Here is a 24,892-nt window from a genome sequence, read left to right as displayed (position 1 = left end):
CATCTTTACACACAGCAATATGTTAATTACCCTCTTTACACACAGCAATATGTTAATTACCCTCTTTACACACAGCAATATGTTAATTACCCTCTTTACACACAGCAATATGTTAATTACCATCTTAATACACAGCAATATGTTAATTACCCTCTTTACACACAGCAATATGTTAATTACCCTCTTTACACACAGCAATATGTTAATTACCCTATTTATACACAGCAATATGTTAATTACCCTATTTATACACAGCAATATGTTAATTACCCTCTTTACACACAGCAATATGTTAATTACCCTCTTTACACACAGCAATATGTTAATTACCCTCTTTACACACAGCAATATGTTAATTACCCTCTTTACACACAGCAATATGTTAATTACCATCTTAATACACAGCAATATGTTAATTACCCTCTTTACACACAGCAATATGTTAATTACCCTCTATATACACAGCAATATGAAAATGTTTCTAAAGGATTACCGAGCGACTATCATACTGTCACACACACATCTGTGTGGCTCGAGACAGTTTAGTTGTCTCGGACAGATACTGATTAGCTGACTGAATGGTTAATGACACGCATATAGTCCTGCGGGTTATTGTATAAATATGTTCATATGTAGCCTATGTAAATATATTAGCAGTTTGGTCATGAAGAAACACTAGATGTGTGTGTTTCATTCTTCAATTTTTTATAAATTTAAGTGTTGTAATATTATAGCCTACACAATGTCATCATAATGTACTCTGTGGTGTGTTTTGTGTGCGTTTTTGTTTTATTATTTCTTCACTTTATAAATCAAATGCTGTAACAATGTTGTAATGTATGGAATTGTCATAAATCTGCTGCTGGCAAAGCTTAAACGAATTGGCTGATTCTCCTGCCACTCGAGACCAGCCAATGTTGCGAATAATTGCCACTAGGGATCGCTTGAATATAATTCAGGGAGAGAGGTGGTAGAGAAACGGTTTTGATAGTTTTGCAGCGCTCATGCAACATCGCCAACAGTGTACCCAAGACAATTTGCTTTATAGGTCCACTTGACAATCTCTGTTCTCTGACGCCGCTCATGTAGAGGCAGAACGCATCACACACGATCTGTTCAGCTTCAATACTTTTGAAGCATGGATTTGATAGTCAAAGTGTAGAATATTGTGTTATTGCAGAGGACGGAATTAAATAAATCTCATTATCACTAACTCCATGCACTGCTCAACGGGTAAGTCGTTTTTTTTATTACCAGTATTAATTTGTTATAGGGCCCAGTTAAAATAAAACATTGTGTTCTGTTTAATATGCATATAAATACGTTCATCATAACGCTGTCTATATTGCATTATTTTCTAAAGGTGGGAGAAGTCTGTAGGGTTAGCCTTTACATTACGTCAGTGGTGTAAAGTAGCCTACTAAAGTAAAAACACTTTAAAGTATTACTTAAGCCGTTTATTTTGGATACTGTACTTTATAATTATTTTTGTTTTACTTGTACTGGTAAGACAGGACAGATTTATGATCCCGTTCACGCACCAATCAATATAACGCGTTGTCTCTTCCCTACTGCCTCGGATCTGGAGGACTCACTAAACACAAATACTGCGTTTGTCAAAGATGTCTGAGTGTTGATGTGACTGTCGTTAAAAAAAACAATAATCGTGCCTTCTGGTTTGCTTAATATAAGGCTTTTGATGTATAGCATTTACTTTTACTCAAGTATGACACTACTGTACACTCAAGTAGTATTTTACATGGCGACTTATTTTTACTTGAGTCATTTTCTATTAAAACCTCTACGTTTACTCAAGTATTATCATTTAGTACTTTCACACCACAGAATTACGTTAATAATATTGTTATAACAATTGTTTATATCATGTTTATATATTTTTGTATCCCAGTGCAGTTTTTAATCAAGGATTATGACAAATATAGCATCATATTGAAGTTGGATGAAATTGTATTTTGTGCAATTGCCTTTTTTGACTAGGATCAACTTTTAGCCTACATATTGCTAGTAGGCTTATCTCAAACTTCTATTGAATTAATATCGTCAATGTATCACCTTATATGCTCAATAGACCCCCCCCCCCCCTCTTTCCCCTCCAAAACAATGTGCTATTATAGTCAAATAGCCTAATCATGGTATTGCATGGTAGTGAATCCATCAACAGAACAATTACATAAACCCCATAGGTTGGTACATCAACAGAACAATTACATAAACCCCATAGGTTGGTACATCAACAGAACAATTACATAAACCCCATAGGTTGGTACATCAACAGAACAATTACATAAACCCCATAGGTTGGCACATCAACAGAACAATTACATAAACCCCATAGGTTGGTACATCAACAGAACAATTACATAAACCCCATAGGTTGGTACATCAACTGAACAATTACAGAAAACCCCATAGGTTGGTACATCAACAGAACAATTACAGAAACCCCATAGGTTGGTACATCAACTGAACAATTACAGAAAACCCCATAGGTTGGTACATCAACAGAACAATTACAGAAACCCCATAGGTTGGCACATCAACAGAACAATTACAGAAAACCCCATAGGTTGGTACATCAACTGAACAAGCCTTAACAGGCTCTGCACTCCTCAAATGCCCACGTTGAATCAAGTCTGGTGATCTAATGATATAGAATGTCTGGATTCCCCAGTCTTTGATTTGGACATTAAGGAATCCACGCACCTTGTTACTGAGAACTAAACAAACAGCTGTTGAAGATGTTACCGCTGTGCACACACATGCACACTGTTTGGCCCCTGAGGACCAGTGTGCTCTAACGTGTCCTATTCTTGTATAGGCCTACTGCCTGTGAAAGGCCAGGTTTTCCTTTACTCTGTGGCAATGAGGTTGACGTTTAAGTGTGTTGGCTGTGCCATGCACCCTTTGATATGGAAACAGTCAAACATGGCCCAGTAATAATCTATGCTGTTATATTCAGTGAAATCCAAGTCAGTTTGATACAGGAATGGAGTTTCTGTGTTATGTTTTTCAAAGAGATGCATGAGGGGCATGGATTTGTCTGTTATGGGACTGTTTCATCTGGAAATACTGGTTGCTATGTTTACATTCACTCCATATACTATGTTTTATTCACGATAAGATGTCAGAACTACTTTTTTAATATGTATAGTGGAAAAAGAGAGGAGCCGTTTTAAACTTTGCCCAACGGGGAAGACGGCATGTTTGAACCCAGACAGTTTACGTCGTAAAAGACCCAATGAACTGCCTATAAAAGACTGGTGGGTTCGCTCTGATCTGGTCGTGTGGCTTTTATCAGTTTCTTTTTCATTGTCTAAGTGGAGGTTGCCTCTGTAGCTGATCTGAGGTCAGTTTGGATATGTACCTCCACAGGAGAAGGGATAATAATTGTGGTTGTGTAAACAGATCCCAAATCAGCTCTTAGGGACACCCTCTGCCTGGAGGGCTGTTTCTCCTTGCTTTGTCACAACCTCCCACTGGCTCTCTTAAACAAGTGGATTTCCCAGCAACGCAGACACTGGAGCATAACCACAAGTGTTTTTTATAGCCGCTGAACCACGCTGAGCTTGGCTGGCAGACCTCTAAGCCCATGCCCAGACAGACAGTGCTTTATAGTAGGCCTGAATCCTCTAGGCTGCTGTATGTAACGCAGACACTGGAGCATAACCACAAGTGTTTTTATAGCCGCTGAACCACGCTGAGCTTGGCTGGCAGACCTCTAAGCCCATGCCCAGACAGACAGTGCTTTACAGTAGGCCTGAATCCTCTAGGCTGCTGCATGTGTACATCCACCGTGCTCCATCATGGCTAGTACTGGCTGTTATGGTGGTTCCTCTGTTTCTTCTGTCATGGACTCATCTTGCGTCATTCACAGATTTTTGCTTCTGCTTTGATTGCACAAACGTGTTTTTTTGAGACCGGGGGCTGGTGCATTGCAGACATCAAAGCAGCACAGCTGGCCTTCTGTTTGCCAGGTGATTACAGTCCCAGTGGGTAGGAGTGCAGCACAGCTGGCCTTCTGTTTGCCAGGTGATCACACTCTCAGTGGGTAGGAGTGCAGCACAGGGGTTAAGACCTATAATCTGACAGAACTGATGAATATGCTGTTGTTGATCTGTTGAGTCAATCCCCATGGCGATAGCCCCTCAGACTAACAACACTGTTTGTGTCACTTAGCGTAACCAACCTGGTGCGGTGCAATGCTACTGAAAATAAGCTCCACTTGATTAGAGCTACCGAGCCATTATCCAGTTTAGTTTTCATCCACTAAACGGAGTGTTAGAATGCTACAGTACATCAAAGGTTAGAATGCAACGTTATACAGTGGCATGAAAAAGGGTTCAAATACTATTTCTTATCTGGATTAGATCTGATCTTCATCTAAGTCACAGCAACAGACACAGTCTGCTTAAACTAATAACACACAAATTATTGTATTTTTCTTGTCCATATTGAATACATAATTTAAACATTCACAGTATAGGTTGGAAAAAGTATGTGAACCCCCAGGCTAATGACTTCTCCAAAAGATAATTGGAGTCAGGAGTCAGCTAACCTGGAGTCCAATCAATGAGATGAGATTGGAGATGTTGGTTAGAGCTGCCCTGCCCTATAAAAACACTCACAAAATGTGAGTTTGCGATTCACAAGAAGCATTGCCTGATGGGAACCATGCCTCGAACAAGAGAGATCTCAGAAGACCTAATTGTTGACTTGCATAAAGATGGAAAGTGTTCCAAAAGTATCTCTAAAAGCCTTGATGTTCATCAGTCCACAGTAAGATAAATTGTCTAGAAGTGGAGAAAGTTCAGCACTGTTGCTACTCTTCCTAGGAGTGTCCGTCCTGCAAAGATGACTGCAAGAGCACAGAGCAGAATGCTCAATGAGGTTAAGAATCCTAGAGTGTCAGCTAAAGACTTACAGAAATCTCTGGAACATGCTAACTTCTCTGTTGACGAGTCTACGATACGTAAAACACTAAACAAGATGGTGTTCATGGGAGGACACCATGGAAGAAGCCACTGCTGTCCAAAAAAACATTGCTGCACATCTGAAGTTTGCAAAAGTGCACCTAGATGTTCCACATCGCTTCTGACAAGATATTATGTGGACAGATTAAACTGAAGTTGAGTTGTTGGAAGGAACACACAACACTATGTATGGGGGGAAAAAGGCACAGCACAGCACACCAACATCAAAACCTCATCCCAACTGTAAAGTATGGTGGAGGGAGCGTCATTGTTTGGGGCTGCTTTGCAGCCTCAGGGCCTAGACAGCTTGCTATCATCAACGGAAAAATGAATTCCCAAGTCTATCAAGACATTTTGCAGGAGAATGTAAGGCTATCCGCCAATTGAAGCTCAACAGAAGTTGGGTGATGCAACAGGACAACGACCCAAAACACAGAAGTAAATCAACAACAGAATGGCTTCAACAGAAGAAAATAGGCCTTCTGGAGTGGCCCAGTCAGAGTCCTGACCTCAACCCGATTGAGATGCTGTAGCATGACCTCAAAAGAGCGGTTCTCACCAGACATCCCAAGAATATTGCTGAACTGAAACAGTTTTGTAAAGAGGAATGGTCCAAAATTCCTCCTGACCGTTGTGCACGTCTGATCCACAACTACAGAAAACGTTTGGTTGAGGTTATTGCTGCAAAAGGAGGGTCAACCTGTTATTAAATCCAAGGGTTCACATACTTTTCCCACCATGCACTGTGAATGTTTACACGGTGTGTTCAATAAAGACATGAAAACGTATAATTGTTTGTGTGTTGTTAGTTTAAGCAGACTGCGTTTGTCTATTTTTGTGACTTAGATGAAGATAAGATGAAATTGTATATTTTATGACCAATTTATTCAGAAATCCATGTGATTCCAAAGGGTTCACATACTTTTTTTTCTTGCCACTGTAGGTTATAATGCTCTGTTATAATTGGTTATAATGCTGAATAGAGGGTTACAATGTTGAGAGAGTTGTGTCCTCCTCTGGTTCCTGGATCCAGCTACAGGAGTCCGTCTGCCAGTAAGATGAGGTTGCTACAACACTGACCGACAACACGTCTCACACACTGGATCACAGGTAGGGGAAGTAAAAATCAGATTCAACTTTATATGGCTGTGGATGTTCCATGGTGCTATTTTTAACAGTAGTCCTGTTCTCTATCAGTAACCTGGATGCAACACACTCCTGCAGACCAAGATGTGTGTATCTGCCCTGTCTCGGTGGCTGATGCTGGGTCTGCAGCTATTGGTGATGGTGGTTTTCAGGACACAAGGTAGCCAACACTCAACATAATTCACTACGTTACAGTAGGTTTAGGTGCCATGTTGAATCAAAAGTAGTGGATCTTCCCTTGCGGTGAGAAAGCATGTTTGACTTGGTATGTGGTCGACCACCTTAAAATAGTGAATTGTATTGAGTTTCAGTGCTTCTCGTTGGTTGACTTCCTGTCATGTGTCAGGTGAGGTCATCGCCCCCTCCAGCATGACCGCTGTGGCGGGCCTCCCCTTCACGCTGGGCTGTAACGTCACCATAGCAACTGGCGACACGGTCAAGCAGGTCCGCTGGCTGAACAAACACAAGCAGGTTCTCCTGGCGTACGAGCCAGGCGAGTCAGTCAGAACCACCTCCCGCCAAGACGACGTGGAGCTAACTTCCTCGCACCGCAACGTCAGCGCCATCACCATCAAGAGGGTGGGGCCTAACGACGAGGGCTGCTACCGCTGCATCTTTGACATCTACCCCAGCGGAGCACAGGAGGGAATGACCTGCCTCAGTATCGAAGGTGAGTTTGGCCTCAGTCTAAACAAGGTGGTTTGGTAAACCACGCTCATGTGATGAGTAGCATTGCCTGAGACCTGAAGACTTGCATTAGTGCCCAGAGGTAACGCATAGGCTTTGGCTCAGCGTGCTAACACTGTTTTGAGGGAGCAAGATTTGAACCCCGGTCAGTGACACTAGCAAGGACTTCCAAATATACTGTAGATTCCAGGACTATGGCATGCGATAGCTTCCTTAATTTCTCCTCCTCAAATACTCTCTCTCCAGCACCAGGTGGTCTTCCTCATAGGGTTGGCACATTCCCAATTGTTAAATTTTTCTAAAATAGAAAACAAATCCTCCTGTGAATTTGTTTGTAGTTCCCATGTTTTTCAGCACAGTTGATTTGTCTGCTGATTGTGTAAGGTCATGAAAAGTCAACATGCTCACTTGGCCCTCCCATCCCAGAATATATCAGTTGTGGATAATCAGAAACAGGAAGTGGGTTGAGGTCAGCCATACTCAACAGACCAGGGCCCCGATACTTTCTCTGAATATAACGACCACAACAAGAGGACACCTCTAACCCTCTGTTGTATTACTGCCCCAAAATATGCACTATATATACAGCAGTATGTGGACACATATCGATTGCGCAACCAGGGGTGGTAAAACCTTGGATCATTGTTACTCTAACTTCCGCGACGCATATAAGGCCCTGCCCCGCCCCCCTTTCGGAAAAGCTGACCACGACTCCATTTTGCTGATCCCTGCCTACAGGCAGAAACTAAAACAAGAGGCTCCCACGCTGAGGTCTGTCCAACGCTGGTCAGACCAAGCTGACTCCACACTCCAAGACTGCTTCCATCACGTGGACTGGGACATGTTTCGTATTGCGTCAGATGGAAATATTGACGAATACGCTGATTCGGTGTGCGAGTTCATTAGAACGTGCGTCGAAGATGTCGTTCCCATAGCAACGATAAAAACATTCCCAAACCAGAAACCGTGGATTGATGGCAGCATTCGCGTGAAACTGAAAGCGCGAACCACTGCTTTTAATCAGGGCAAGGTGTCTGGTAATATGTCCGAATATAAACAATGCAGCTATTCCCTCCGCAAGGCTATTAAACAAGCTAAGCGTCAGTACAGAGACAAAGTGGAATCTCAATTCAATGGCTCAGACACAAGAGGCATGTGGCAGGGTCTACAGTCAATCACGGACTACAAGAAGAAACCCAGCCCAGTCACGGACCAGGATGTCTTGCTCCCAGGCAGACTAAATAACTTTTTGCCCGCTTTGAGGACAATACAGTGCCACTGACACGGCCTGCAACGAAAACATGCGGTCTCTCCTTCACTGCAGCCGAGGTGAGTAAGACATTTAAACGTGTTAACCCTCGCAAGGCTGCAGGCCCAGACGGCATCCCCAGCCGCGCCCTCAGAGCATGCGCAGACCAGCTGGCCGGTGTGTTTACGGACATATTCAATCAATCCCTATACCAGTCTGCTGTTCCCACATGCTTCAAGAGGGCCACCATTGTTCCTGTTCCCAAGAAAGCTAAGGTAACTGAGCTAAACGACTACCGCCCCGTAGCACTCACTTCCGTCATCATGAAGTGCTTTGAGAGACTAGTCAAGGACCATATCACCTCCACCCTACCTGACACCCTAGACCCACTCCAATTTGCTTACCGCCCAAATAGGTCCACAGACGATGCAATCTCAACCACACTGCACACTGCCCTAACCCACCTGGACAAGAGGAATACCTATGTGAGAATGCTGTTCATCGACTACAGCTCGGCATTCAATACCATAGTACCCTCCAAGCTCGTCATCAAGCTCGAGACCCTGGGTCTCGACCCCGCCCTGTGCAACTGGGTACTGGACTTCCTGACGGGCCGCCCACAGGTGGTGAGGGTAGGCAACAACATCTCCTCCCCGCTGATCCTCAACACGGGGCCCCACAAGGGTGCGTTCTGAGCCCTCTCCTGTACTCCCTGTTCACCCACGACTGCGTGGCCATGCACGCCTCCAACTCAATCATCAAGTTTGCGGACGACACAACAGTGGTAGGCTTGATTACCAACAACGACGAGACGGCCTACAGGGAGGAGGTGAGGGCCCTCGGAGTGTGGTGTCAGGAAAATAACCTCACACTCAACGTCAACAAAACTAAGGAGATGATTGTGGACTTCAGGAAACAGCAGAGGGAACACCCCCTATCCACATCGATGGATCAGTAGTGGAGAGGGTAGCAAGTTTTAAGTTCCTCGGCATACACATCACAGACAAACTGAATTGGTCCACTCACACTGACAGCGTCGTGAAGAAGGCGCAGCAGCGCCTCTTCAACCTCAGGAGGCTGAAGAAATTCAGCTTGTCACCAAAAGCACTCACAAACTTCTACAGATGCACAATCGAGAGCATCCTGGCGGGCTGTATCACCGCCTGGTACGGCAACTGCTCCGCCCTCAACCGTAAGGCTCTCCAGAGGGTAGTGAGGTCTGCACAACGCATCACCGGGGGCAAACTACCTGCCCTCCAGGACACCTACACCACCCGATGTTACAGGAAGGCCATAAAGATCATCAAGGACATCAACCACCCGAACCACTGCCTGTTCACCCCGCTATCATCCAGAAGGCGAGGTCAGTACAGGTGCATCAAAGCTGGGACCGAGAGACTGAAAAACAGCTTCTATCTCAAGGCCATCAGACTGTTAAACAGCCACCACTAACATTGAGTGGCTGCTGCCAACACACTGTCATTGACACTGACCCAACTCCAGCCACTTTAATAATGGGAATTGATGGGAAATGATGTAAATATATCACTAGCCACTTTAAACAATGCTACCTTATATAATGTTACTTACCCTACATTATTCATCTCATATGCATATGTATATACTGTACTCTAGATCATCGACTGCATTCTTATGTCACTAGCCACTTTAACTATGCCACTTTGTTTACTTTGTCTACATACTCATCTCATATGTATATACTGTACTCGATACCATCTACTGTATGCTGCTCTGTACCATCACTCATTCATATATCCTTATGTACATATTCCTTATCCCCTTACACTGTGTATAAGACAGTAGTTTTGGAATTGTTAGTTAGATTACTTGTTGGTTATCACTGCATTGTCGGAACTAGAAGCACAAGCATTTCGCTACACTCGCATTAACATCTGCTAACCATGTGTATGTGACAAATAAAATTTGATTTGATTTGATTTGACCCCTTCAAATTGGTGGATTCGGCTATTTCAGCCACATCCATTTCTGACAGATGTATAAAATCGAACACACAGCCATGCAATGTCCATAGACAAACATTGGCAGTAGAATGGCCTTCCTGAAGAGCTCAGTGACTTTCAACGTGGCACCGTCATAGGATGCCACCTTTCCAACAAGTCAGTTGGTCAAATGTCTGCCTTGCTAGAGCTGCCCCAGTCAACTGTAAGTGCTGTTATTGTGAAGTGGAAATGTCTAGGAGCCACAACGGCTCAGCCACGAAGTGGTAGGCCACACAAGCTCACAGGACAGGAGTGCTGAACGCATAGCGCATAAAAATCATCTTTCCTCGGTTGTAACACTCACTACTGAGTTCTAAACTGCCTCTAGAAGCATCATCAGCAAAAGAGCTGTTCGTCAGGAGCTTCATGAAATGGGTTTCCACGGCCGAGCAGCCACACACAAGCCTAAGATCACCATGCTCAATGCCAAGCATCGGCTGGAGTGGTGTAAATCTCGCGCCATGGGATTGTGGAAATGCATTCTCTGGAGTTATGAATCACGCTTCACCATCTGGCAGTCCGACGGACGAATCTGGGTTTGGCGGATGCCAGGAGAACGCTGCCTGCCCCAATGCATAATGCCCGAATGCAAAAATTGGCAAAAGTTTGGGGAAGGTCCTTTCCTGTTTCAGCATGACAATGCCCCGTGCACAAAGCGAGGTCCATACAGAAATGGTTTATCGAGATCGTTATGGAAGAACTTCGGGGCGGCAGCGTGTTGGACTAGTAACCGAAATCCCCGAGCTGACAAGGTACAAATCTGTCGTTCTGCCCCTGAACAAGGCTCTTAACCCACTGTTCGTAGGCCATCATTGAAAATAAGAATTTGTTCTTAACTGACTTGCCTAGTTAAATAAAGGTTAAAAAATATATAAAAAAATAAAAACCTTAACTGGCCTGCACAGAGCCCTGACCTCAACCCCATCGAATACCTTTGGGATGAATTGGAACGCCTACTGCGAACCAGGCCTAAGTGCCCAACCACACTAATGCTCTTGTGGCTGAATGGATGCAAGTCCACACAGAAATGTTCCAATATCTAGTGGAAAGCCCTCCCAAAAGAGTGGAGGCTGTTATAGGGGGACCAACTCCATATTAATGCCCATGATTTTTGAATGAGATGTTCGACAAGCAAGTGTCCACATACTCCACAGACTCCACAGACAACCTTCGTCTCTCCCGAGCCCGTACGGGAGTTGTAGCGATGAGACAAGATAGTAGCTACTAACAATTGGATACCACGAAATTGGGGAGAAAAAGGGGTACAAATTTTAAAAGGAGAAAAAATTAAAAAAGAAATGTAAGCCTCCAAACACTTTGTCATATCTCTCTAACCCACCACTATGAATGTGCTCCCCCCATTCCAATGCTCACCTATTGATACCTTCCTCTGTCTCCCTGTGTCTGACCCAGTCAAAGTGGGCAATGAGGGTAATAAAACAGCCATCAGCGGGAAGCTGGCCACCATGTCCTGCTGGTACGGCCTCCCAGACAGGGTACGCCAGGTCCTGTGGAGAAAGACTGCAGAGCAGGGCGACACCACCACGTTGGCCTCCTTTGCCAAGCGAGGCCAACCCAGCATTGAGGAACCTTATCGGGGACGCATGACCCTGAACCCCTCCCTGGGAGACACCCAGCTCTCCATCAGGCCGGTGAAGACGGAGGACGAGGGCTGCTACACCTGCGAGTTCCACACTTACCCAGAAGGCACCAGGAGCGCCACGGCCTGCCTCTTTGTATATGGTGTGTATGGATGGGGGTTATTAGGGGTCATTTGGAAGGTTGTATTGTTGTATTATATCTCAGGGAGTATATCCACTCAGGCTATTGCTGTAAGGAAGGTTTTAATTGATTATGGTTTTTGCTGGAATTTCCTGCTGATAAAGATGTGGCTCAAAACCAGTAGCAGTCATCTACTGCCCAGCCATTCTAGTATATTTTATATTTAGTTTGTTGGAAAACGTATCCATGTGCCCCAAGGTAGTCAGTTGTTGTGCTCATTGAAGGCCAAACAGTCCCATTGAGACTGGATGAGAGGATGTCTGTTTATGTCTATACACTCCAGGTCATTAAAGGGCCATGTGTAAATCACACTGTAATCACACTGTAATCACACTGTAATCACACGGTAAACATGTGGTGATTTCCCGGATGATGTTGTCATAGTAGACATTCTAATAGTAGATTGGAAGGAATAGTAGATAGGAAGGAAGTCGTATTATAAGATGATACACTTCTCCCTGTGTGTGTGTGTGTGTGTGTGTGTGTGTGTGTGTGTGTGTGTGTGTGTGTGTGTGTGTGTGTGTGTGTGTGTGTGTGTGTGTGTGTGTGTGTGTGTGTGTGTGTGTGTGTGTGTGTGTTTCCCAGATATAGCACAGGAAAGGGAAGAGCTTTATGTAGCCGATGGGAGGAGCCAGAATGGGTCACAATGCTACTGTTTAGACCTGCTGTGGAGACACTCTATTGTACAGTTACTAAACCCAGGGCCCTTTAGGGGTGGAAGGCTACCCTTTAGTTCAGGACTGCCCAACCCTGTTCCTGGAGAGCGACCCTCCTGTAGGTTTATACTCCAACCCTGTTCCTGGAGAGATACCCTCCTGTAGGTTTATACTCCAACCCTGTTCCTGGAGAGAGACCCTCCTGTAGGTGTATACTCCAATCCTGGAGGATGGTATCTCTCCAGGAACAGGGTTGGAGTATAAACCTACAGGAGGGTATCTCTCCAGGAACAGGGTTGGAGTATAAACCTACAGGAGGGTATCTCTCCAGGAACAGGGTTGGAGTATAAACCTACAGGAGGGTATCTCTCCAGGAACAGGGTTGGAGTATAAACCTACAGGAGGGTATCTCTCCAGGAACAGGGTTGGAGTATAAACCTACAGGAGGGTATCTCTCCAGGAACAGGGTTGGAGTATAAACCTACAGGAGGGTATCTCTCCAGGAACAGGGTTGGAGTATAAACCTACAGGAGGGTCTCTCTCCAGGAACAGGGTTGGAGTATAAACCTACAGGAGGGTCTCTCTCCAGGAACAGGGTTGGAGTATAAACCTACAGGAGGGTATCTCTCCAGGAACAGGGTTGGAGTATAAACCTACAGGAGGGTATCTCTCCAGGAACAGGGTTGGAGTTTAAACCTACAGGAGGGTCTCTCCAGGAACAGGGTTGAGCTGTTTTAGTGCATTCTGCCCACTGAAATATAAGAACCACAAATGTTATGCCCCTTTGTGGCATACTGAGATGGAGACTCAACATGGCCTATTGTAATTTCACACTGGAGACTCAACATGGCCTATTGTAATTTCACACTGGAGACTCAACATGGCCTATTGTAATTTCACACTGGAGACTCAACATGGCCTATTGTAATTTCACACTGGAGACTCAACATGGCCTATTGTAATTTCACAGTTATGGAATGGAAGTTATAGAATTTGACTTTGACAGAATGCCTCTTAGATGCTGTGTGGCTGACTATGGACTGATTACAGTCCTCGTAGATGCTGTGTGGCTGTCTATGGACTGATTACAGTCCTCTTAGATGCTGTGTGGCTGTCTATGGATTGATTACAGTCCTCTTAGATGCTGTGTGGCTGTCTATGGACTGATTACAGTCCTCTTAGATGCTGTGTGGCTGTCTATGGTCTGATTACAGTCCTCTTAGATGCTGTGTGGCTGTCTATGGACTGATTACAGTCCTCTTAGATGCTGTGTGGCTGTCTATGGATTGATTAAAGTCCTCTTAGATGCTGTGTGGCTGTCTATGGACTGATTAGATGCTGTGTGGCTGTCTATGGATTGATTACAGTCCTCTTAGATGCTGTGTGGCTGTCTATGGACTGATTACAGTCCTCTTAGATGCTGTGTGGCTGTCTATGGACTGATTACAGTCCTCTTAGATGCTGTGTGGCTGTCTATGGACTGATTACAGTCCTCTTAGATGCTGTGTGGCTGTCTATGGACTGATTACAGTCCTCTTAGATGCTGTGTGGCTGTCTATGGTCTGATTACAGTCCTCTTAGATGCTGTGTGGCTGTCTATGGACTGATTACAGTCCTCTTAGATGCTGTGTGGCTGTCTATGGATTGATTACAGTCCTCTTAGATGCTGTGTGGCTGTCTATGGACTGATTACAGTCCTCTTAGATGCTGTGTGGCTGTCTATGGACTGATTACAGTCCTCTTAGATGCTGTGTGGCTGTCTATGGACTGATTACAGTCCTCTTAGATGCTGTGTGGCTGTGTATGACCTGATTACAGTCCTCTTAGATGCTGTGTGGCTGATGGCTACAGTGTGGCTGTCTATGGACTGATTACAGTCCTCTTAGATGCTGTGTGGCTGTCTATGGACTGATTACAGTCCTCTTAGATGCTGTGTGGCTGTCTATGGACTGATTACAGTCCTCTTAGATGCTGTGTGGCTGTCTATGGACTGATTACAGTCCTCTTAGATGCTGTGTGGCTGTCTATGGACTGATTACAGTCCTCTTAGAGGCTGTGTGGCTGTCTATGGACTGATTACAGTCCTCTTAGATGTTGTGTGGCTGTCTATGGACTGATTACAGTCCTCTTAGATGCTGTGTGGCTGTCTATGGACTGATTACAGAATGTGAGTGTTGGGACTTGGGAGTGATAAAGTTGTTAGACGGGTGATGATTCTGGAGACAGGAAAGAGGTGATTTAAATGGGCTGAGACCCAAGGAATGACTGGGTCACTGTTTTCCCTAGACACAGGCCCTCTGTGTGTGTGTATGGTACTCTAATCAGTATGTCTCTGTGTGAGTCCCTCTGCTCCAATCTCATCCGAACAGCCCTGCTTTTGTCCACTGTAAAAACATCAGTAAACCCAGGCACCGATGCCCATCTGTCGATCCGTCTTGTTTCCATGTTGTGCAGTCTGATATAGTGAGGTCTCATTGTGTCAGATGGAGACTGGAGGGTTGGAGGCCATGTTCTGTTTCCATGTTGTGCAGTCTGATATAGTGAGGTCTCATTGTGTCAGATGGAGACTGGAGGGTTGGAGGCCATGTTCTGTTTCCATGTTGTGCAGTCTGATATAGTGAGGTCTCATTGTGTCAGATGGAGACTGGAGGGTTGGAGGCCATGTCCTGTTTCCATGTTGTGCAGTCTGATATAGTGAGGTCTCATTGTGTCAGATGGAGACTGGAGGTTGGAGGCCATGTCCTGTTTCCATGTTGTGCAGTCTGATATAGTGAGGTCTCATTGTGTCAGATGGAGACTGGAGGGTTGGAGGCCATGTCCTGTTTCCATGTTGTGCAGTCTGATATAGTGAGGTCTCAGTCAGATGGAGACTGGAGGGTTGGAGGCCATGTCCTGTTTCCATGTTGTCTCTGATTGTGTCAGATGGAGACTGGAGGGTTGGAGGCCATGTCCTGTTTCCATGTTGTGCAGTCTGATATAGTGAGGTCTCATTGTGTCAGATGGAGACTGGAGGGTTGGAGGCCATGTCCTGTTTCTGTTTCCATGTTGTGCAGTCTGATATAGTGAGGTCTCATTGTGTCAGATGGAGACTGGAGGGTTGGAGGCCATGTCCTGTTTCCATGTTGTGCAGTCTGATATAGTGAGGTCTCATTGTGTCAGATGGAGACTGGAGGGTTGGAGGCCATGTCCTGTTTCCATGTTGTGCAGTCTGATATAGTGAGGTCTCATTGTGTCAGATGGAGACTGGAGGGTTGGAGGCCATGTCCTGTTTCCATGTTGTGCACCAGACAAGACCACACCAGACAAGATAACACCAGACAGGATAACATCAGTCAAGACCACACCAGACAGGATAACACCAGACAAGACCACACCAGACAGGATAACACCAGGCAAGACCACACCAGACAAGATAACATCAGTCAGACCACACCAGACAGGATAACATCAGCCAGACCACACCAGACAGGATAACATCAGTCAGACCACACCAGACAGGATAACATCAGTCAGACCACACCAGACAAGATAACACCAGACAGGATAACATCATTCAGACCACACCAGACAAGATAACACCAGACAGGATAACATCAGTCAGACCACACCAGACAAGATAACATCAGTCAGACCACACCAGACAGGATAACACCAGACAAGATAACATCAGTCAGACCACACCAGACAGGATAACACCAGACAGGATAACATCCGTCAGACCACACCAGACAGGATAACACCAGGCAAGACCACACCAGACAAGATAACATCAGTCAGACCACACCAGACAGGATAACATCAGCCAGACCACACCAGACAGGATAACATCAGTCAGACCACACCAGACAGGATAACATCAGTCAGACCACACCAGACAAGATAACACCAGACAAGATAACATCAGTCAGACCACACCAGACAGGATAACATCAGTCAGACCACATCAGACAAGATAACACCAGACAGGATAACATCAGTCAGACCACATCAGACAAGATAACACCAGACAAGATAACATCAGTCAGACAACACCAGACAAGATAACATCAGTCAGACCACACCAGACAGGATAACATCAGTCAGACTACACCAGACAAGATAACATCAGTCAGACCACACCAGACAAGATAACACCAGACAAGATAACACCAGACAAGATAACATCAGTCAGACCACACCAGACAAGATAACATCAGTCAGACCACACCAGACAAGATAACATCAGTCAGACCACATCAGACAAGATAACACCAGACAAGATAACATCAGTCAGACCACACCAGACAAGATAACACCAGACAGGATAACATCATTCAGACCACACCAGACAAGATAACACCAGACAGGATAACATCAGTCAGACCACACCAGACAAGATAACACCAGACAGGATAACATCATTCAGACCACACCAGACAAGATAACACCAGACAGAATAACATCAGTCAGACCACACCAGACAAGACCACACCAGACAAGATAACACCAGACAGGATAACATCAGTCAGACCACACCAGACAAGATAACACCAGACAAGATAACATCAGTCAGACCACACCAGACAAGACCACACCAGACAAGATAACATCAGTCAGACCACACCAGACAGGATAACATCAGTCAGACCACATCAGACAAGATAACACCAGACAAGATAACACCAGACAAGATAACATCAGTCAGACCACACCAGACAGGATAACATCAGTCAGACTACACCAGACAAGATAACATCAGTCAGACCACACCAGACAAGATAACACCAGACAAGATAACATCAGTCAGACCACACCAGACAAAATAACACCAGACAAGATAACATCAGTCAGACCACACCAGACAAGATAACATCAGTCAGACCACATCAGACAAGATAACACCAGACAAGATAACATCAGTCAGACCACACCAGACAAGATAACACCAGACAGGATAACATCATTCAGACCACACCAGACAAGATAACACCAGACAGATAACATCAGTCAGACAAGATAACACCAGACAGATAACATCAGTCAGACCACACCAGACAAGACCACACCAGACAAGATCAGACCACACCAGACAGGATAACATCAGTCAGACCACATCAGACAAGATAACACCAGAAGATAACATCAGTCAGACCACATCAGACAAGATAGATAACATCAGTCAGACCACACCAGACAAGATAACATCAGTCAGACCACACCAGACAGATAACATCCAGACTACACCAGACAAGATAACATCATCAAGATAACACCAGACAAGATAACATCAGTCAGACAAGATAACACCAGACAAGATAACATCAGTCAGACCACACCAGACAAGATAACATCAGTCAGACCACACCAGACAGACAGGATAACATCAGTCAGACCACATCAGACAAGATAACACCAGACAAGATAACATCAGTCAGACCACACCAGACAAGATAACACCAGACAGGATAACATCATTCAGACCACACCAGACAAGATAACACCAGACAGGATAACATCAGTCAGACCACACCAGACAAGATAACACCAGATAACATCATTCAGACCACACCAGACAAGATAACAGAATAACATCAGTCAGACCACACCAGACAAGACCACACCAGACAAGATAACACCAGACAGGATAACATCAGTCAGACCCACACAAGATAACACCAGACAAGATAACATCAGTCAGACCACACCAGACAAGACCACACCAGACAAGATAACATCAGTCAGACCACACCAGACAGGATAACATCAGTCAGACCACATCAGACAAGATAACACCAGACAAGATAACATCAGTCAGACAACACCAGACAGGATAACATAGTCAGACCACACCAGACAAGACATCACAGACCACAGACAAGATAGACAAGATAACATCAGTCAGACCACACCAGACAAGATAACACCAGACAAGATAACATCAGTCAGACCACACCAGACAAGATAACATCAGTCAGACCACACCAGACAAGATAACACCAGACAGGATAACATCAGTCAGACCACATCAGACAAGATAACACCAGACAAGATAACATCAGTCAGACCACACCAGACAAGATAACACCAGACAGGATAACATCATTCAGACCACACCAGACAAGATAACACCAGACAAGATAACATCAGTCAGACCACACCAGACAGGATAACATCAGTCAGACCACATCAGACAAGATAACACCAGACAGGATAACATCAGTCAGACCACATCAGACAAGATAACACCAGACAAGATAACATCAGTCAGACCACACCAGACAAGATAACATCAGTCAGACCACACCAGACAAGATAACACCAGACAGGATAACATCAGTCAGACCACACCAGATAACACCAAGATAACATCAGTCAGACCACACCAGACAAGATAACACCAGACAGGATAACATCATTCAGACCACACCAGACAAGATAACACCAGACAGGATAACATCAGTCAGACCACACCAGACAAGATAACACCAGACAGGATAACATCATTCAGACCACACCAGACAAGATAACACCAGACAGAATAACATCAGTCAGACCACACCAGACAAGATAACACCAGACAAGATAACACCAGACAGGATAACATCAGTCAGACCACACCAGACAAGATAACACCAGACAAGATAACATCAGTCAGACCACACCAGACAAGACCACACCAGACAAGATAACATCAGTCAGACCACACCAGACAGGATAACATCAGTCAGACCACATCAGACAAGATAACACCAGACAAGATAACATCAGTCAGACAACACCAGACAAGATAACATCAGTCAGACCACACCAGACAGGATAACATCAGTCAGACTACACCAGACAAGATAACATCAGTCAGACCACACCAGACAAAATAACACCAGACAAGATAACATCAGTCAGACCACACCAGACAAGATAACATCAGTCAGACCACACCAGACAAGATAACATCAGTCAGACCACACCAGACAAGATAACACCAGATAACATCAGTCAGACCACACCAGACAAGATAACACCAGACAGGATAACATCATTCAGACCACACCAGACAAGAGATAACATCAGTCAGACCACACCAGACAGGATAACATCAGTCAGACCACATCAGACAAGATAACACCAGACAGGATAACATCAGTCAGACCACATCAGACAAGACAAGATATCAGTCAGACCACACCAGACAAGATAACATCAGTCAGACCACACCAGACAAGATAACACCAGACAGGATAACATCAGTCAGACCACATCAGACAAGATAACACCAGACAAGATAACATCAGTCAGACCACACCAGACAAGATAACACCAGACAGGATAACATCATTACCAGACAAGATAACACCAGACAGGATAACATCAGTCAGACCACACCAGACAAGATAACACCAGACAGGATAACATCATTCAGACCACACCAGACAAGATAACACCAGACAGAATAACATCAGTCAGACCACACCAGACAAGACCACACCAGACAAGATAACACCAGACAGGATAACATCAGTCAGACCACACCAGACAAGATAACACCAGACAAGATAACATCAGTCAGACCACACCAGACAAGACCACACCAGACAAGATAACATCAGTCAGACAGAAGGATAACATCAGTCAGACCACATCAGACAAGATAACACCAGACAAGATAACATCAGTCAGACAACACCAGACAAGATAACATCAGTCAGACCACACCAGACAGGATAACATCAGTCAGACTACACCAGACAAGATAACATCAGTCAGACCACACCAGACAAGATAACACCAGACAAGATAACATCAGTCAGACCACACCAGACAAGATAACACCAGACAAGATAACATCAGTCAGACCACACCAGACAAGATAACACCAGACAAGATAACATCAGTCAGACCACACCAGACAAGATAACACCAGACAAGATAACATCATTCAGACCACACCAGACAAGATAACACCAGACAGGATAACATCAGTCAGACCACACCAGACAAGATAACACCAGACAAGATAACATCAGTCAGACCACACCAGACAGGATAACATCAGTCAGACCACATCAGACAAGATAACACCAGACAGGATAACATCAGTCAGACCACATCAGACAAGATAACACCAGACAAGATAACATCAGTCAGACCACACCAGACAGGATAACATCAGTCAGACTACACCAGACAAGATAACACCAGACAAGATAACATCAGTCAGACCACACCAGACAAGATAACACCAGACAAGATAACATCAGTCAGACCACACCAGACAGGATAACATCAGTCAGACCACACCAGACAAGATAACACCAGACAGGATAACATCAGTCAGACCACACCAGACAAGATAACACCAGACAGGATAACATCAGTCAGACCACACCAGACAAGATAACACCAGACAGGATAACATCATTCAGACCACACCAGACAAGATACCATCAGTCAGACCACACCAGACTAGATAACACCAGACAAGATAACATCAGTCAGACTACATCAGACAGGATAGCATCAGTCAGACCACACCAGACAGGATAACATCAGTCAGACCACACCAGACAAGACCACACCAGACAAGATAACACCAGACAGGATAACATCAGTCAGACCACACCAGACAAGATAACACCAGACAAGATAACATCAGACAAGACCACACCAGACAAGATAACATCAGTCAGACCACACCAGACAAGATAACATCAGTCAGACCACACCAGACAAGATAACACCAGACAGGATAACATCAGTCAGACCACACCAGACAAGACCACACCAGACAAGATAACACCAGACAAGATAACATCATTCAGACCACACCAGACAAGATACCATCAGTCAGACCACACCAGACAAGATAACACCAGACAAGATAACATCAGTCAGACCACATCAGACAGGATAACATCAGTCAGACCACACCAGACAGGATAACATCAGTCAGACCACACCAGACAAGATAACACCAGACAAGATAACATCAGTCAGACCACACCAGACAAGACCACACCAGACAAGATAACATCAGTCAGACCACACCAGACAAGACCACACCAGACAAGATAACACCAGACAGGATAACATCATTCAGACCACACCAGACAAGATAACACCAGACAAGATAACATCAGTCAGACCACACCTGACAAGATAACATCAGTCAGACCACACCAGACAAGATAACATCAGTCAGACACCACTGGAGGACTGGAGTTGAGAACCACAGTCTTACACTGTATATATATACTGTCATTCACCATAAACATGATCTCTCATCCATTGTGTGTGATGTCTCCCTCAGTGCTGCCCAACCCAGAGATCACCCACGTGACCTCCAGCGGGGTCATCGAGGCCAACTGCACGGCCGCAGCCCGTCCTGCAGCCCAGATGGTATGGAATGTGGAGGGGCACAACCGGACGCTGGGGCCGTCCGTGTCCTCGTCCTACGACCAGGGGGACGGCACCACCCTGGTAACCAGCACCCTCCTCCTCCAGGAGGCCCTGCCCCACGACCAATCCGTCAAATGCATGGTGCACCACCGAGGCCTGGACTCGCCCATGTCCGTCAACCTCAATGGTGAGCATCTCAGAGAATCACATTGGCTCAATAAAGATGTATATATTAGCAGTAAAAATTAACACATGTCTTATAAAAGATCTAATAAAGGTGTGTTAGTTATACTTTTTTAAAATAAAGTGTCACCCAGATTCTTTCTGCTTATGAAGACAAGTCTGCTTTAACAGCCCTCGCAATGTGACAGTGCTGGGTTTAAATAGTTTTTTTTTTCAAATGCCATACATGGAGTTGCTATTCTAGTTATGTACAATTATGGCTCGTTTGATAGACCATTAAGTGCTCCAGTTTCCAGGAAGTGGAAAACCAAAATAAGCGTCAAGCCTTTTCCACAGTACATCTATCTCTCTTGTTGTGGAGCTCATATCATGAGTTATGGTCAAAATGAAGCATAGTTTAATGTCCTTGAAGTCAATATTGTGGTCCTGTCTGGCTCAGTTGGTCATGACGCTAGCAACGCCAGGGTCCTGGCTTCGATTCCCAGGGGGTCAGATTTGTTTACCAAAATGTATGCGCTCACTGTACTGTGAGTCATTTTGGATAAAAGCGCCTGCTAAATGGTATATGCTATCAAATTTTATTTGTCACATGTGCTGAATACAACAGCTGTAGACCTTACAGTGAAATGCTGAATACAACAGCTGTAGACCTTACAGTGAAATGCTGAATACAACAGCTGTAGACCTTACAGTGAAATGCTGAATACAACAGCTGTAGACCTTACAGTGAAATGCTGAATACAACAGCTGTAGACCTTACAGTGAAATGCTGAATACAACAGCTGTAGACCTTACAGTGAAATGCTGAATACAACAGCTGTAGACCTTACAGTGAAATGCTGAATACAACAGCTGTAGACCTTACAGTGAAATGCTGAATACAACAGCTGTAGACCTTACAGTGAAATGCTGAATACAACAGCTGTAGACCTTACAGTGAAATGCTGAATACAACAGCTGTAGACCTTACAGTGAAATGCTGAATACAACAGCTGTAGACCTTACAGTGAAATGCTGAATACAACAGCTGTAGACCTTACAGTGAAATGCTGAATACAACAGCTGTAGACCTTACAGTGAAATGCTGAATACAACAGCTGTAGACCTTACAGTGAAATGCTGAATACAACAGCTGTAGACCTTACAGTGAAATGCTGAATACAACAGCTGTAGACCTTACAGTGAAATGCTGAATACAACAGCTGTAGACCTTACAGTGAAATGCTGAATACAACAGCTGTAGACCTTACAGTGAAATGCTGAATACAACAGGTGTAGACCTTACAGTGAAATGCTGAATACAACAGCTGTAGACCTTACAGTGAAATGCTGAATACAACAGCTGTAGACCTTACAGTGAAATGCTGAATACAACAGCTGTAGACCTTACAGTGAAATGCTGAATACAACAGCTGTAGACCTTACAGTGAAATGCTGAATACAACAGCTGTAGACCTTACAGTGAAATGCTGAATACAACAGCTGTAGACCTTACAGTGAAATGCTGAATACAACAGCTGTAGACCTTACAGTGAAATGCTGAATACAACAGCTGTAGACCTTACAGTGAAATGCTGAATACAACAGCTGTAGACCTTACAGTGAAATGCTGAATACAACAGCTGTAGACCTTACAGTGAAATGCTGAATACAACAGCTGTAGACCTTACAGTGAAATGCTGAATACAACAGCTGTAGACCTTACAGTGAAATGCTGAATACAACAGCTGTAGACCTTACAGTGAAATGCTGAATACAACAGCTGTAGACCTTACAGTGAAATGCTGAATACAACAGCTGTAGACCTTACAGTGAAATGCTGAATACAACAGCTGTAGACCTTACAGTGAAATGCTGAATACAACAGCTGTAGACCTTACAGTGAAATGCTGAATACAACAGCTGTAGACCTTACAGTGAAATGCTGAATACAACAGCTGTAGACCTTACAGTGAAATGCTGAATACAACAGCTGTAGACCTTACAGTGAAATGCTGAATACAACAGCTGTAGACCTTACAGTGAAATGCTGAATACAACAGCTGTAGACCTTACAGTGAAATGCTGAATACAACAGCTGTAGACCTTACAGTGAAATGCTGAATACAACAGCTGTAGACCTTACAGTGAAATGCTGAATACAACAGCTGTAGACCTTACAGTGAAATGCTGAATACAACAGCTGTAGACCTTACAGTGAAATGCTGAATACAACAGCTGTAGACCTTACAGTGAAATGCTGAATACAACAGCTGTAGACCTTACAGTGAAATGCTGAATACAACAGCTGTAGACCTTACAGTGAAATGCTGAATACAACAGCTGTAGACCTTACAGTGAAATGCTGAATACAACAGCTGTAGACCTTACAGTGAAATGCTTACTTACAAGCCCTTAAACAGCAATGCAGTTTTAAGAAAATACAAAAAAAAACAAAAAAAAGTAAGAGATAAGAATAACAAATAATTATAGAGCATAAGTAAATAACAATAGAGGGGCTTTATATACAGGGGGTACCTGTACAGAGTCAATGTGGAGGCTATATACAGAGGGTACCGGTACAGAGTCCATGTGGAGGCTATATACAGGGGGTACCTGTACAGAGTCAATGTGGAGGCTATATACAGGGGGTCAATGTGGAGGCTATTTACAGAGTCAATGTGGAGGCTATATACAGGGGTACCTGTACAGAGTCAATGTGGAGGCTATATACAGGGGTACCTGTACAGAGTCCATGTGGAGCTATATACAGGGGGTACCTGTACAGTCAATGTGGAGGCTATATACAGGGGTACCTGTACA

At 44.4% G+C, this 24,892-nt stretch overlaps 1 protein-coding gene across 1 annotated transcript; it reads left to right on the top strand.

Annotated features, from left to right (window-relative positions):
- Nucleotides 1-331: 331 nt before the first annotated feature.
- Nucleotides 332-22,156, top strand: LOC115126040 (OX-2 membrane glycoprotein-like). Its single transcript, XM_065020574.1, has 6 exons — nucleotides 332-1,233; nucleotides 6,025-6,101; nucleotides 6,189-6,297; nucleotides 6,484-6,807; nucleotides 11,508-11,837; nucleotides 21,819-22,156. Exons 3-6 carry the CDS (start codon nucleotides 6,222-6,224, stop codon nucleotides 22,154-22,156), a joined length of 1,068 nt encoding a protein of 355 aa, XP_064876646.1. The 5' UTR covers nucleotides 332-1,233; nucleotides 6,025-6,101; nucleotides 6,189-6,221.
- Nucleotides 22,157-24,892: the final 2,736 nt, after the last annotated feature.

Source organism: Oncorhynchus nerka, linkage group LG2 (genome assembly GCF_034236695.1).
Source record: "Oncorhynchus nerka isolate Pitt River linkage group LG2, Oner_Uvic_2.0, whole genome shotgun sequence".
Lineage (NCBI taxonomy): Eukaryota > Metazoa > Chordata > Actinopteri > Salmoniformes > Salmonidae > Oncorhynchus > Oncorhynchus nerka.
Note: the sequence above shows the minus strand (reverse complement) of the source record. Positions and strands in the feature narration are given on the sequence as shown.

What these genes read in the sequence shown, in the direction of transcription:
- LOC115126040 (XM_065020574.1), top strand. Translation starts at nt 6,222, where the DNA reads ATGTGTGTATCTGCCCTGTCTCGGTGGCTGATGCTGGGTCTGCAGCTA. An exon ending in GACCTGCCTCAGTATCGAAG is followed by an intron (nt 6,808 to 11,507) that starts GTGAGTTTGGCC and finishes TGTCTGACCCAG; the next exon opens with TCAAAGTGGGCAATGAGGGT. An exon ending in GGCCTGCCTCTTTGTATATG is followed by an intron (nt 11,838 to 21,818) that starts GTGTGTATGGAT and finishes TGTCTCCCTCAG; the next exon opens with TGCTGCCCAACCCAGAGATC.